Below are 14,565 nucleotides of genomic sequence, written 5' to 3' on the forward strand. Positions count from 1 at the left end.
AGAGGCCTCTGATCCTGTGGAGCTGGAGTTCATACCTTTGTGAGCTGCCTGATGTGTGTGCTGGGAACCAAACTCGGGTCCTGCGCTTAGCTGCTGAGACATCTCTCTAGAATCCTACTCCATTAAGTTTATGAAAGTGAGTACTTTTATAAACTGAATTCAGACTCACAGCAAGTATTTTCAAAGCGACTGTTGTACCTCTTGGATGCTTAAAATCCAATCTTCCAACAAATTCAGACTGGCATACCTGTTCAGCCAGACTCATTCATTAGATGTACTTAATTAGGCAAATGAACTAGTGAGGAAAGCCTAGCTAGCCGGGGAAGTAGATGTCTGTAAAGGAGTGAGTCCTGGTACCCACCAGCAGACTGCGTTTCAGAAAAGGGGTGGGGGCAGAAGCAAAGGATGGGGAGAAAGAGAAGTTGGTCGCCTTTTCATTCTTCCTGCTCTGACAATCACAGCAAAGGATAGGCTCACAGAAGACTAGAGGGGAGCAAATTCTACAGATGCGGACTTCCTCCAATGTGCTAGCTTCGTGGCTCTCACCCTTCCTAATGCTGCGACCCTTTAATACAGTTTCTCATGGTGTGGTGACCCCCCAAAACCATAAAATTATTTTTGTTGCTACTTCATAACTCTAATTTGCTACAGTTACGAATCATAATGTAAATATCTGTGTTTTCCGATGGTCTCAGGTGACAGCTGTGGTCATTTGGTCTCTGAATGGGGTCACAACCCACAGGCTGAGAACCACTGTGTTAAAGGCTAGCCAAGTCTTTCTAGCACTTCATGTTTCCAAGAATGTAAAATGTAGCCTTTTTTTTTTTAAATGATAGTGAGCTATAGTGTTTATCCTTGAGGCCACAGTTTCTCCATATGTAATAGTGGATGTAAAATAGCGCCAGGGCTTTGATTGAAAGTCCTGAAGTCTGCCTCAGACACACTGTGTCGGCAGGAGAGCCCATGCACGGACTATGGAGCCAAAAGGACTTCAGATGATTCCCGAGTTAGACTTCTCACCCGCTGTTTGGGAAAGCTGACCTCAGAAGCTTACATGGACCCATCTCAGCTTCTCCTTGATAGTAGCCAACTTGGCACTTGAAGCTACATTCCCTGACTCTCAGTTTCTTCCCTTGACAGTGTTGACAAGTGACAGGAGGTTTGTAAGATTCTGTGGCTCTGGGCCTTGAACCCAGGGTCTCAGCAAGGAGTCTAAGGCAGAGCTATACCTCCAGACCACAGAATGATTAATCTTGATGTTAAATATTTGACAATAATTTTTCTTAGGTAGACTCTGACTAGTTTTGGTTTAAACTGGTAATGTCTGTTGTCCCAAGATTGATGATCACCAGGAAGATCCAAGTGTTGCTTGGTGTATATATAGTCTTCTTTGTACCAGCACTAAATAACATGTCCCCTTTCATATCATTTGACATGCAATGAGTTCAGTTATTTATTTCTATTTCACCCAAGTCTCTTGCTCGCCAGGCTGTGCGTGTTGTAGCTACAAAAATCGTGCCTTTATTCCTCAGCTTCAATAACTATTGAATGAAGGCATGAAATGTAGAAACAGCGGAAGAAACAGTGGCCTCCCTGAGGATCTGGTGCGTGACTGACTGGGCAAAGGCCATGGTCAGCTTTCCTAACTTGCTGTGGCTGTTGAGGAATCATAAAGGCAGACACACATTGGGCTTCACAGAGCACTAATCCTGAGGCTTCAAGCATATTTACTCACTTGATCCTCACAGCCCTCTGAGACCCCGCCCTCATGAACTTTTACCTACAGATGGACCATAGAGGCACAAAGCTGGTGGCATGGTAAAGTCCCATAATCCCAGCTACTGGGGAGGCTGAGGCAGGAGGATGATGACATGACCTGAGAAACTGGAGACCAGCTGGGGTAAAATAGTAAAGCAATTCAAAAGACAAAACAAGACAACAACAACCAAAACAAACCCCCAGAGTACAAACAGATTGAACAATTTGACTTGGACTCAAAATATTTAAGCAACCAGATCCAGAATCCTGTGCTCTCAACCCAATGGCTATGTTTCCGTAAAGCAAGAACAGAGGCAGGGAAGCAAGGCCACCCCTCCTCTCTCTGACCGCTAACAAAACTTGTATTTGAAATTTTAAATGCAAAAATGATAGTAAAATTGAAATTTCTACATCTAAAATTTTAAATGTAAAAATGATAGTAAAATTGAAATTTCTACATCTACACATCCACATTTTAACTGTTTCTGTGTTTTCTTTAACCGACCTAATCCTAATTTTGTTTATGGTGTTTTCAGACAGGGTATCAGGTAGCCCAGTCTAGCTCAGACTACTTAGTGGAAAATGGCCTTGAACCTCCCCCCACCCAAGTACCTCAGAGGGATTGTTGGAGAAGGTCACCACACCTGGCTCCTGACTCTGACTTTCTTCTCTCTCTCTCTCTCTCTCTCTCTCTCTCTCTCTCTCTCTCTCTCTCTCTCTCTCTCTCCCTCTCTCTCCCTCCCTCCCTGTCCCTCCCTCTCTCCCTCCCCCTCTCTTTTTCTTCTGTCCTTCCTTTCTTTCTCCTTCCTTCTAGCCTTCCTTCCTTTTAAAAGTTAAACGGCTTTATTAAAGAACTAGGACAATTAAATCCTGACGTCTAGGCAGGCAGCGGTGGTCTCCAGGTCCAGTCGAACCCGCGTCAGATAACAACAGCAGGACACACCTGAGCCTCACTCTCCTTGTGTTGAGCTTTTCACCTCCCTGCTTCAAGGGAAAAAAAACTTGCCTAGTTTCTTCGCCAGGAAGAACTCATTTGTCTCTCTGGGCGCCCTCTGTTTAAACTTCAGTCCTGGCACCTAATACATCACGCGTGGGATGAGTCACTAGCGGGTCTGTCTCCGTGGCTAAACAGGACTGCGTCACCCCCAGGGTTGTCATCTTAGTGCCAGCTTCAGGCTGCGGGGAGCTCAGTGGGCACTCAAGGTGCTTAGAAACAAGACTCCCTTTCTTAGGGCACCCAACATCCCAGTCCGGGGCAAGGCATTTGAGGGTCCGAGGTGGCCCCCGCCTGCCCTCCCTCTCATGCCCGGCTGGCCTGACTCCTGGCAGGGCTCTGCCGACCTCTGGTGCCCCGACCCTACCCCCCTCACCCCCCCACCCCGCCCAGTTCCCGGGCTTCTAAACGCGGCCCGGAGCTACCGGGGGAACTGGAAAAACACTGGCAGGCCGCCCCACCCCCAGGCCTCGGCGGCCCGGGCGGCCGCGGCTCTGCGGCTGGGGCCTGCTGCCTGGGCGGCGCTGGCCTGGGGCGGGGAAGCGGGGGCGGCGGCCTGCCTGTCAGCGGGAGCGGGCGCGGGCTCGTGTGTCAGCGGCTCCCGCCCCTCGCCGCCCCCGCCGCCGCCCGCCGGGCCTCCCGCCGCCGCCGCCCGCCCTCCCCGCGGCCTGGCAGGCTGCCGGCTGCACAGGCGGGGGTTCGCGCCGTTCTCACGACCTCTCAGGTTGCCTGAGCTCATCTGGGAGCTATTCATTTCCTGCCAGAAAGCAGCCGGGCCTGCTGAGCGAGCCACCTTGGCCGCAGGGCCGCCGGGCCTGTCCCGGTGTGGCCGCCCTGGGCCGCTCCCGCCCGGCTGCGGTCCCCGAGGCCTCCCTCCCAGGAACCCCGAAGCCAGCCGGGGCGGGCGCGCGGCGGGGGCACTTCGCCCGCCCATCTGGTTGCACTTAGAAGCCCGGAGGAAGCTAGCAGCGGGTTGTTACCGGCCAGAGGGTGTGCGGAAAGTTAATTGACTTTAATGACAGGTTCCCCGTGACGATGAGGGGGTCCAGTTAAACCTCTGGGTCCCCAGTGCAGAAACACGTGGGGGGAGGGGCGGGATGAGACCCGACGAGGTGGCGACCTTCAGTGGCTCACCCAGGCTCAGGCCCTCATTTCTCCTCGGGGTGATGCTGGAGACCTCGGGAGAGCCCGGGCCCCAAGGGTCTCCAAGGAATGGCCTCTGATGTCCCTGGCCTTAAGGGCAGAGTTTGAAAATGTGCTTTATCGCCGGAGAGATCAGCTCTACTGGAGCTGGTAGAGGGGCAAGGCAAATGGGTGTGCCCTGAGGCTGTATAATTAGGCCAGGCCCAGAGGACCTGCAGGGAGGCCAGAATACACTGCGGTGCTTCACCTCTCCCCCCAGCTACTTATTTCAGAAACAGCAGGGATGCTGGAGGCAGCAATGCCTAAGAAATAAATCTAGTCAGTTTATGAACTTGGACCCATCCTAGAGAAGGGAAATGACTTATCCAAGGGGATGCCTTGAGTTTAGTGACTTTCAAGAACATAAATGTCCTTAGTTGGGACGTAGTCTTTGTTCCATCCCATATACTGAAAAGGCTTCATTTAATAATGTAAACCCAAATTATGGGGGGGGGCTCTTTTCAAAAGAACAAATGGTGGTTTAGTTTTCTCTCACTTTCTTGGCTTCTTCGGATGTCGCTGTGTATACTTTTGGTGACATTACTAGAGATGCAAGAAGAAGCTGAAATTTTTCTCTTTAGTCGTCCCCTCCCCACTCCACCCCACCCGCATCCCGTAAATGTTAAAGAACAATGTAAAGGAATTACTTTTATAAAATTGAAATCCTGATGTCTGGATTATTTCTATCAAAGAAGCTAAGAACTCCTGGTGGGAACAGTGTTTGAGTTTGGGATAGGTGTCTTAATGGAGCGATTGCTACTATATTTCTGTTTAAACAAAAGGGGAAACGAGGGAAAAAATGGAATGACGAAGAAGGATGTGTGTGTGTGTGTGTGTGTGTGTGTGTGTGTGTTTCTTTGATAAAGAGTGTGCTGGGCATCTTTCTTGTACACAAAATAAGGCAATTAGAAACCAGATTTTCAAAACTGTCTTTAAAACCCCTCTCTCCAGGGGTCGAAGCTGAAGGTATTGGAAAGAACCGGCTGCTGTCTGCTAGATCACCCTGAAGTAGAGCCGCACTCTACACTGGCCTGTGGGAAAGGCTGGAGCCAGGCGGGGGAGAGGTAAGGCTTTTGAAACAAGACAGAAAATCGTTGGCTTTATCTTTGTTAGGAAAGCTTCAAGGATTGATCTCTCCCGCCTCATCCTTCTCCCAGAAGCCGCTGTAGGGAAAGGGGGAGGGGGTGGCGAGAGGCGGGCGGGCTGGCGGGCGGGCGGGGCGGGGGCTGGGAGGAGGACTGGCCGGCGGTGGGGGAGGAAGGGCGCGTCGGCCAGACCCACAGCGCGGCTGATGTGTCTGGTCTCGCAGGGCTCGTGGTTTTCATTTCCCCAACACCTGGATGCAGTCAAACACCTGGCCAAATCTGACAAAATCTGACAAGCCTTTGTGATGGGATTTGGAAGAAATTCCCTGCAGATCCTGGCACAGTTTAAAGCTGTCCGCTTTGAGTTAGGACTTGTTAAGGAGGGTTGTGTGAGCTGAAACCCGAGACAGCCCTTTTGCTTCTATCTGGAGCCCACATCTTGCCTGGAAATGGGGCATGACCAAGCGAAGGGGTCGCTTGCTGTTTGTATTAAAAGGGGAAAACGGCTTGTGTGCCTGCCAGCGCAGCCCCCACATGCTTTCTCCATTAAAGTCAAGCACAGAAACTTATCAGAAACACATGTCTGCTGTTAATCATCTGGCCCGGGCTCCACTTGGGAGTCTAACTCGCTGTCCCACGGCAGAGGGAATCTGTTGACCTTTTCAGCTTGCTTGAAGAGGGTGCAGAGAGGCAGTTAAAGCGTTGTGAGGCGGGAGCTAGGGGAAGCGGAGCTGCACCTAAGGATGGACTAATGAAGGGCCCAGCACTCAGGGAGCAGGGCAGCAATGACTAGGTTTGTGGCTATCCCAGGGAGTAAGCTGGGTCGCCCTTATGCTGCCTTTCAGAAGGCACAAAATAAGGACTGTCTTTAAGCCCTTTCTCAAAATTTCCTTTTTCTTTTTGCAGTCGTTTAAAGAGAAATGGCCACAAGTTTATCAGGAAAGCCCCATTAAATGAATTTTCATAAATTAGGTCATTTTAGTTCATGGAGTGTTGGTGAAAGGTGTGATGGTTCCTGTTTAAAACATTATTTTTTTTTAAGTTTCTATTCCTGGGTTCCCAGATTACATGTAATATGAATTTCAAGAGACTCCTTTTATAAATTTTGAAATAATCAGTTCTAAGACATAAAAGCCTTCACTCTTTTATTATACTTTCTCAAATAAACTTCCCCAAAGGAAGATATTTTAAGAGCATTTTCAAACATCTTTGGCATCACATAAAAAAAGAAATCTCGTGTAAAAAACGAAATGTCATCTCAACTTTTATAATACAAAGGCGCAATCCAATATGAACATATAAAATATATACAAATGCAGTGCATGGTCAGTCACTTAATACAGCTCTCTACAAAAAGTAACTTTTTAGAAATTAAAAAAAAGCAACAAAGTAACCACCAAATTATAAAAGTCTTCTCTCCCAATATCCAAGTTCGTTTTTAGTGTCCGTCGCAAGAGAGAGGTGGGCTAGGGAATTAAGGGTGAGCAGTGGCCTGAGCCCCTCAGTTCCGCCACGGCCTCCACATGGAGTCCGCAGTGAGCGAGGAACCGCTGGAAGGAGACACTGCGTTAGGACCGACCGAGGTCCCGCTGTTGCTGGTGTAGACCGGGATGACTGGGCCGCTGTGGGCGAAGGCCCCGTTGGGGATGAGGAAGGCAAATTGGCCGTCAGGAGCCGGCACTACCTGGAAGCCGCCAAAAACCTTGGCAGCCTCTCCAGCCTGGCTGCCCAACTTGCAGGGTGCGCTGCCGGGAGGGGGCGCCGCGCCCCCGGGGATGGGCACAAGCGGTGGCGGCGGCGCGAACGGCGCGTGCTGGGGGCCGCCGGGTCCTGACGGGGGCGGCGGCGGCGCCTGCAAGGCGGGGTGCGGCTGCCCGGGGTAGGTCATGGCGTTGATCTGGGTCATGCAGTTGGCCAGGTGGCCCAGGAGCCGAGTGCGCACCTCGGTGTTAACGCCCTCACACGTGGACAGGAAGCGGGTCACCTCGTTCATGCACTCGCTGAAGCCGGCGCGGTACTTCCCCAACACACTCGGGTCTGTGCTGAGCGCGGCTGCAGGCCAGAAGGAGAAAAGGCGGGTCACCGAACAGCCCTGGCCCCCGGGCCATTGCCTCCCACCCTGGGAGGTCCCCGCCGCGCGCCTCCGGAACCACCTGGGGTTGGGAGGGTGGGGTAGGCTAAGAACAGCCAGCTCCTTCTCTCTAGGTTGGCGACTGAAGCCAGGACACTCCCTCCCATTTAAACCGATCTCAGCTCCAGATCAGCCACCCTTAGCCCCGCGCGCGACGTGACCTTGGGCAATGCCACCCAAGGCGCCTTCCAAGTCCCACTTCCCCTCCTGCGGCAGGGGTTGGACGGGTGCTAAGCCGGTGGCCCCTAGCTTCTAGGCAGCCCCAAACCGCCGCAGTCCTACGTCCCTTCGCCCTCACCAGCTTCCACCACCGCCAAGCCGCCCACCGCCCTCTCGACTACAACCTCTCCCTCCCTTTCCGGAGCAGTAACAACTTGGGAGTTGTGGCTATAAATAAGACCCAGACCGTGGGAACGCGGAGTGAGCCAAGGCAGTAAAATGTAGCTGAATGCCTCTCACAACCGCGGGCGGAAGTCTGGAAGAAATCACCGCGGGCCGAGAGGGACACCCGCAGAGAGGGGACGCACGCGCGGTCCTCACCGGTCATCTGTGCCCGCTGCAGGTTCCGGAGGTGCTTCACTGTCATTTCCAGAATGTCTGCCTTCTCCAACTTGGAATGCCGGGAGCTCTACGCAGAGGAAACAAGGGAAGAAAGTGAGACCCCCCCCCTTGTCAACTGCCTCCGAATTCTGAAGGTCCCTAACCCCGCCCGCACGTCCCACAGCCCAGAACCCTCCGGGAGAGACCCGGACCTCCCTCCCGCCCAAGGGAACGCAGTGCTGGCGGGGTAAAATCCTCACACAGCAGGCAAAGAGTTTGGTTCTTTGCCCGAGAAATACCATTACATTAATAATAATAATAATAATAATAATAATAATAATAATAATAATAATAATAATAACAGCATTGCTCACTTACATCTTTCTTAAGTGCATCCAAAATCAGTGTTTTCAGCTGGCTCAGACTTTCATTTATTCTTGCTCTTCGCCTCTTCTCCATGATAGGCTTTGACGACTGCAAAGAGAATAAAAAGGGGACTGAGTTCCCACGGGACCTGCCATTTCACCCCGGGGCTTTAAGAGAGAGAAGGAAACGGAGCCCCTGTGCGCACAACCCACTTAATTTCTAGGGGCTTCACAGAGACATGAGTACTGTCTTACCTTTCTGTGCTCAGAGGCGGTCTTTGGTTTGTCCGGTGTCGTGTTGACACTGGCTGGGGTAGCAGCCACCGGGGACGAGGAGTTTTTCTCCATTATATCAGCTGGCATTTTCTTGCTTTTTTTTCTTTCTTCTCAATCCCCAGAGAATTTTATTTTTGGAATCTTTCACGCTTATATCCCTTTTACTTGACTTTCATAAGAAAAACTACTGATCCGCTGAGGGGTTATTATGTCTTAGGGCTACTTAGTGATCGGTAGCGCTATTCCAGGACCAAGGAGAGAGGTAGACGGGGGACTCCGCTGTTATCAGCACCAGCTCCAGATCCTGTGTGATCCGCAGGCCCTGGCGGCCTCTATATATATCTGGGACTGCACGCGAACGGCTCGTGTGAAACTTCCCAAACTTTCTTTCCCACAGTAACTTTCAGCCAATGGGAGGAAGAGACACGCGGCACCGCTCGTGGACTGCGCCCCCCCATTGGCCGCCAGGCACAAGGTCTGGCGGCCAATGGCGCGCGCCTGAGCCCGGGGCACCGGAGGCTACAACGTCAATCAAAAGGATTTTAACCCTTTGCTAACTCTCACCTCTGGGCTTTGCTTTAGAGAGGACTTTTCCGCCTTGGTTTGGTCTAGTCTATTTCTTTTGTGGCCAGGTCTTTGGATTTCATTGTCTTTGCCACATGCAATATAAGTTCATTTGAAAAACGTTTTGAGAAAATATACGCCAAGGCAAAATTTAGTGATTTAAAGACGTAGGAACTCGCGCAAGGGTGTGTTACTCGAACGTCTTCGTGAATTCCCGCTCTATTCTGTACGTTCAGGGCAGTGAAAACTGCTCACGCAGGGGGAAAAAGCAATATCAAACCCCCAAAACTAATCGCTTCCTTATTCCCCCCCCCCGAGAGAAAGGAGAGAGGGAGAGGGAGAGAGAGAGGGAGAGAGAGAGAGAGAGAGAGAGAGAGAGAGAGAGAGAGAGAGAGATGCTTTACAGGCAGGTTTTTCGGAGCAAGGTGGCTTTTTGGATGCCTGTCTACCCCCCCGCCCCCAGTCCTCTCCTGGGAATGGGGCCTTGGACCTCACGCTTCTCCAGGAAACAATCAGAATAATTTCCTACTGGGAAGAAAGGAAATGGAATTTCAAATGAAAAATGAACAAGAGGGGCTTTGATAGCAATGTCACAGGGGCGAGGGGCGCGCGCGCTCCTCCGCCTCTCTATACCTTTCTCCCCCGCAGGCTCTCGGTTTGGCAGTCCCGAGAGGCGGCGGGCAGGGAGTCGGCCTCTCCCCTCCTCACCCTGCGTGCGGCCAGGGCGGCCTCAGCGCCCGGCGTGCGAGCCCTTTAAGAGCTCCACCAGCCGAGCTGCAGTTTGACATCAGCCGGCCGGCGAGGGCGCGCCTGGAGTCGGAGCACGTGCCAGGATGTTTTATTGCCGCCGCGGCTGCGGCCGGACCCAGAGGATGTGTGTGTGCGTGCGTGTGTGAGTGTATATGTGAGTGTGTGTGTGTGCGCGCGCGCGCCCCGGGGGCAGGGAGGCGGGGGCCGGCGGCGGGCGGCCGGGAGCGGGGGCCGGCTCTAGTCCCAGGGAGAAGCCAAGAAGGTAAATAGCAGCTGCTGTGCTCGAGCCTGGGAAAACCCCGCCCCCTGCGCCTGGCCTGGGCTCATTGGCGCGCGCTGCGTGTGGGGTGTGTGTGTGTGTGTCCGGGGCCCCCTCCTCCGACCCCGGCAAGCCAAGAATCCGTGGGGGTGGCGGGTCGGGATCGTGGCCCCGCGCTAGCCTTCTCATCCCCACCCCCCACCCGGCCAAGGTCAGCCCTTCCGGGCGGGGGAACGCTCGCCCTAGGGTGGCGAGCCGGGAATTCGCCCCCCCTCCCCCAGCCAGCTTGGACTCCGATCTTGGGGTTTGAGCGCGGCCGAAACCTCCCCGGCTACTGCGGCAGGGGAGGGACCCGGGCGGCCGCCGCGGTCACGAGATGCCTGACCGCACTTAGGAAGCGGCCGGGTCAGCCTCCTGCGTCCGCTCAGCGGCTGCGGTTACAGAGGCTTCGCGCCGCCCGCCCGCCCCTTCCCCGGGTTCCTCGCTGCGTCCAGGAGGCCGCCGGCGGACGGCGGGGACGAGACGGGCGGCTGCGTGCTGCCGGCTGGCCGGGCCGTGCGCCGGGAGGAGTCGCCGCCGCCGCCGCCGCCGCCGGGTGCCACGTGGCGGGCGCCGGGCCGGGAGCGCCAGGGCTCTGGCGGCGGCCTCCCTGGGGGATTTGCCGCACGGCGCGGGCGGCGCGCACTGCCCCCGGCGGCTGCCTGCCTCCCCTCCTTGCTTGCCCCCGGTCGTCCGCCCCTTGCCTCCTCCCCGGTGTCCCCAACCCCTTTAGATTTCCCGCCGCCCTGAACTCGGGGCAGCTCGCGATCCCAGCGCGTTGTTTGATCCCCGCCCCCAGCTTTTCCCGCGTCCGGGAGGCCTGGCACACAAGGCGCACACACTCGTTCCTCCCTCCCCCACCCCCATCCCGAACCCCCACTGAGATAATGTGAATGATTTCTCCAGGTCTGGTCCGGGTTGAGACGGAGTGGTTCGTTGACTGCATGACCTTGGGCATGCCCACCTCTCTTTTATGATGGAACGCCAGACACTGTTAAACCCGGGGATTACCACGATGAGAGAGATACAGTGGCCGCTCCCTAGCAGCAGTCAACCAACTGCGGAGGCTCACAGAACCCTACTTTTTGACCAATGCCTGGGGATTCTGTGTTTGCCCTTTCCCTTGCGGCTTAGATGGTGTTCTGAGGGAAGGGGGGCATCCGGAGGAGGGCCTTCACGGTATGAAGCCGCAACTGCACCGGGTGTGGAACAAGACACAGTGTCCCTAGAAAGCCCGCTGCCAGATACCTGCGTGGGTATGGCTGCCATCTATAGACTCCCCTGGGACAGCCTTTAAGAGAGGCAGTAGACAGAAGTAAAATGCTGTAGAGAATATCCAGAGGAATTAGTCATACGTTAAGCTGTTATGGTAAAGTAACTGGTGGAGAGGATCTGTGCTTTGCACCTCAGAAAAATATGGCTAAGGCGAATATGCTGAGTCATGGGGCTGGGGAGGAAGGGAGTACCCATAGCCTTTAAGGCACAGATACTGGGGCCTGAGGTCTTTATTCTGAGGGTATGCAGGGTGTGTGCAGGGGCAAGGAAGAAATGTGTGGGCCCCTACACAAGACCCTTAGACATCCTGCTTTACAAAGGACTCCAGACACCACAGTAGGTTCCTAGTGGGGGAAAGTCACCTGGGTGCTCCTTAGAAAGGTGACCCTGACAAGTGTCCAGAGTGGGCCGCAGGACTTGGAGACAGACCGCTGAAGGGGATCAGACCAGCAGGGACGGCTCCTAAGTGACACTTGTAGGTCGACATGCTACCTGCTTGGCCCGGGTCACCTGGCCACTAACCCACACCCTGCTGACCTGAGTTTGTCCTGGGTTTAGTATCCTATCATCTCACAGAGTTCTGACCTTTCATTTTACTAAGTTGTTTTGGTTTGGTTTGGTTTGGTTTTTGCCTCCCAGAACACCTCCCCACCCCCAGTTTGCAGACAAACCTTTACCCCCAGGCAGACTTGCCTTATTCGCCATTTATTCTCTTGTCCCTTGGGGTGGTGTCGTGTGTGTGTGTGTGTGTGTGTGTGTGTGTGTGTGTGTGTGTGTGTCCGTCCGTCCATGTGTGTATCCATGCTGAAGAGTGGGCTGTGCCCCATCTTGTTCTGAAAAAATGATAAACAATGCCTTCTTTGTTGTTCTGCAACCTGGACCAAAGGGGTGGTACCCTCCTTTCATATTCTAAGCAGATAGGACCGCAGTGAGGACAGAAAATTGCCGGTTGTCTCTTAAACAGTGGGGTTTTCCTGTGTTTTTGAACTCCTCTTGGTGAAAGGCGACGAACCTGTGGAGTTGTCCTCTTTCCTGCTTTTCCCCAACAAACCTCACAAGCTTCTTAAAAAGCTCCTACTAAATCTCTGACTTAAAAAAAAAAATCCTCAACAACAAAATCACAAATACATTGTCCCGGAATCTCCTGGGAGTCAGAGCTTCTTGGGGGAGCATTTTAACCCTCTGCAGGTTCCCACCAAGACCCTTTGGAGCCAGTGCCTCCTGCAATAAGGTCTGTAGTGGCTTTGGCTGCTGTCTGCTCTTAAGCCCTAATGTGCTGACCTGGCATGCAATTGTATTTTCTAATAGTTCTTGTCTGTTCTATTGCTTTTAAGGCACCTGACAGGTACATGGAGGATGAACAAGTCAAGGTCTCCCAGTGGAGCTGCCAGCAGCCAATCACAGTTCGTTTATTGTCATTTTAGGAGTATTTGCTCTGGTAGAATAAGCAAGGGACTTCACATACACACTTAGAGGAACAGAAGGCCCATGTCACCAAAACTTATGTATATATTTGTGCCTGTGCACTGCCCTCTTCCAAAGTTATAAAGGCCCCGACCCTTAACTCTGCTAAGTGTCAAGAACAAGGCTACTTTGCAAATGATAAACTCATGGATGAGTTTTTACTCTCTTATCCTGGTCAGTGAAGGTATGTCAAATCGGTGCTGTCTGCCCTCCCACGGAGGCCGTGAACTCAAAATCCCGAAAGATTTCTTTGAACTTGAAAGGTTCCTAGGAACTTTTTTTCCCCCGTCATAGTCTTCCCTACTCCCAAAGCAGGAGGAACATGGAGTACAGTGTTTGGAGCGGAGGTCTTTTTGCTCCTGGTGTGATGATCGGAAAGCAGAATCTTGCATACTGCACGCATCACGTCCGGTAATCACAACCAGGGGCTGCTCCGTTGCCTGCCTGTGCAGCCCAGCACCCATGAGCACTGACTTCTCTCACCTGTTTGCTTTTAAAGCATAAAGCAAATGTCAGCAGTCTAGGAGAGACGCCCCTCCCCCCCACGTTTTCCCCTAGGTTTTGGGAATGTTCTGTGGGTTTGTTTTAGAGCTAGGGAAAGGGGGGGGGTGTGGTATTTTGCCTGAGGACTCAAAGGTTTTTTTTCTTCCCTTTTTCCTTCGCATGACTGACTTTCTCACACTCGGATTCCCCGCAGCCTGCCAGAGACTGGGTTGCTGCCTTGCCAAGAGCTATCCTGCTAGGGCTATTGAAAGAGCTTTAAGTAAGTACACACGGGGCAGGACTCTCTCCTCCCCTTGTACCTGCCCTGCACCTGTACTGGGAGCAGCCGCACACATATCACCTGATCAGAGCCCTTTCAGACTCCGTGAGAAAAATGAAGCCCAAGAGGGAAGAGACTTGTTTGCCTTTCCCCCAGGGCGGCAGCCGGTTCCTTGCAGCTGGGAGTGTGTCCGGAGACGCTGTCGACATTCCAGGCATCCTGTGCCTGCATGTTTGTCTGTGGGTGCCTCCTGGCGACACCACACCGGGGCTGGAAGGAAGCCGGAGATTACTTTCTCGGTGACCACTTTTCTGCTCCGGCCGCAGGTGTTTGACTGGCTGGTGACGTCAGGATCCTTTCCGGGAATCGTCATCACTGTCTTCTCAGATAAGAGTCTTCGAGCTCATCACAGAAGTCCCAAGCAGAACTTCTCATAACCTGGACAGTCCTCGAAAAAGGAGTTTGAATCTATTCCTTTATATGCCCTTGTCTGTCTAGCAGGAGTCTAATAAATATTTCCCAAATGAACTGTCTCACCCAAGGAGGGTCCACAGCTTTCATCTCTTCCAAAGATTCTGTGGCCAGAAAAGGTTTAAGCAACCTGTGTCTCCTAGTGGGTACCCTAACCTCCAGAGAGGGAAGGGACTAACTAGAGGATGTACAGCAATGGAAGACTTGGGGTGGGGTAGGGCGAAGAGCCATCGCCCTGGCTCTTCCCACTACCTCAGTGCTGTGACCCTCACTTTGCCTTAGGGCAGGATTTACAGAGTTCCAGTCAGCAGCTAGAGCCTGCATTTTAAAGTAGGGACATTAATAACGAGTTTTAATTTCTGCAACTTTGTCTTCTTAAGCGACTCCCTGCCCAGGGTTTAGATGGAGCAAGGGGAAAGAGGGTTCGGGAATGCTTGGAACAGACGTTTGGTTGCCATGCAAAGGCATTGGAAACAACTGCAAGGCTGCATTCCATCTTTGATAAAAATAAGTTGCCACTTCTGAACAAAACGCCTGCTTGATGCCTGGCCAAGCCCAGCCGGTACTAGGAGAAGTCGGGTGGGGGGGGGCGGGGTGGAAAACAGGCTTTCAGCATTGGCTAATAGCCTGTAATGCTCCCCCCCCACCC

At 53.1% G+C, this 14,565-nt stretch overlaps 2 protein-coding genes and 1 long non-coding RNA gene across 14 annotated transcripts; 2 read left to right on the top strand and 1 right to left on the bottom strand.

Moving 5' to 3' along the window:
* The first annotated feature begins 3,490 nt into the window (after nt 1–3,490).
* On the top strand, nt 3,491–5,595 carry LOC148122999 (uncharacterized). The gene is made up of 3 exons (XR_015736638.1): nt 3,491–3,742; nt 4,886–4,998; nt 5,244–5,595. It is a non-coding gene; the product is annotated as an uncharacterized LOC148122999 (long non-coding RNA).
* Nucleotides 5,596–6,147: 552 nt separating this feature from the next.
* Hes1 (hes family bHLH transcription factor 1) lies at nt 6,148–8,702 on the bottom strand. The gene is made up of 4 exons (XM_085685389.2): nt 8,311–8,702; nt 8,069–8,164; nt 7,691–7,778; nt 6,148–7,071 (listed from the first exon to the last, which is right to left on the bottom strand). Exons 1-4 carry the CDS (start codon nt 8,416–8,418, stop codon nt 6,521–6,523), a joined length of 843 nt encoding a protein of 280 aa, XP_085541515.2. The 5' UTR covers nt 8,419–8,702; the 3' UTR covers nt 6,148–6,520.
* On the top strand, nt 7,666–13,973 carry LOC125412975 (uncharacterized). Of its 12 annotated transcripts, none has more exons than XR_015000565.2 (4): nt 7,666–7,804; nt 12,553–12,621; nt 13,380–13,445; nt 13,772–13,973. XR_015000565.2 is itself a non-coding variant. In XM_087901667.1 (3 exons), exons 1-3 carry the CDS (start codon nt 7,744–7,746, stop codon nt 13,880–13,882), a joined length of 408 nt encoding a protein of 135 aa, XP_087757793.1. In that variant the 5' UTR covers nt 7,675–7,743; the 3' UTR covers nt 13,883–13,973. The 12 variants fall into 12 exon arrangements, 1 of the variants encoding a protein (XP_087757793.1); XR_015000563.2 differs by lacking the exon at nt 7,666–7,804 and adding an exon at nt 9,834–9,907; XR_015000568.2 differs by lacking the exons at nt 7,666–7,804; nt 12,553–12,621 and adding exons at nt 9,851–9,907; nt 12,995–13,093.
* Nucleotides 13,974–14,565: the final 592 nt, after the last annotated feature.

The sequence above is a fragment of the Myodes glareolus genome, chromosome 2, assembly GCF_982192425.1.
Source record: "Myodes glareolus chromosome 2, mMyoGla1.1, whole genome shotgun sequence".
NCBI lineage: Eukaryota > Metazoa > Chordata > Mammalia > Rodentia > Cricetidae > Myodes > Myodes glareolus.

Excerpts from the sequence above, each read along its gene's own strand:
- LOC125412975 (XM_087901667.1), top strand. The coding sequence starts at position 7,744 with ATGTCTGCCTTCTCCAACTTGGAATGCCGGGAGCTCTACGCAGAGGAA. Across the intron at positions 7,805-13,379 it reads AGAGGAAACAAGGGAAGAAA|CCTGCCAGAGACTGGGTTGC; the intron begins GTGAGACCCCCC and ends GATTCCCCGCAG. Across the intron at positions 13,446-13,601 it reads GGCTATTGAAAGAGCTTTAA|GGCGGCAGCCGGTTCCTTGC; the intron begins GTAAGTACACAC and ends CCTTTCCCCCAG.
- Hes1 (XM_085685389.2), bottom strand. The coding sequence starts at position 8,418 with ATGCCAGCTGATATAATGGAGAAAAACTCCTCGTCCCCGGTGGCTGCT. Across the intron at positions 8,165-8,310 it reads CCGCCTCTGAGCACAGAAAG|TCGTCAAAGCCTATCATGGA; the intron begins GTAAGACAGTAC and ends TTCTCTTTGCAG. Across the intron at positions 7,779-8,068 it reads TGGATGCACTTAAGAAAGAT|AGCTCCCGGCATTCCAAGTT; the intron begins GTAAGTGAGCAA and ends TCCTCTGCGTAG.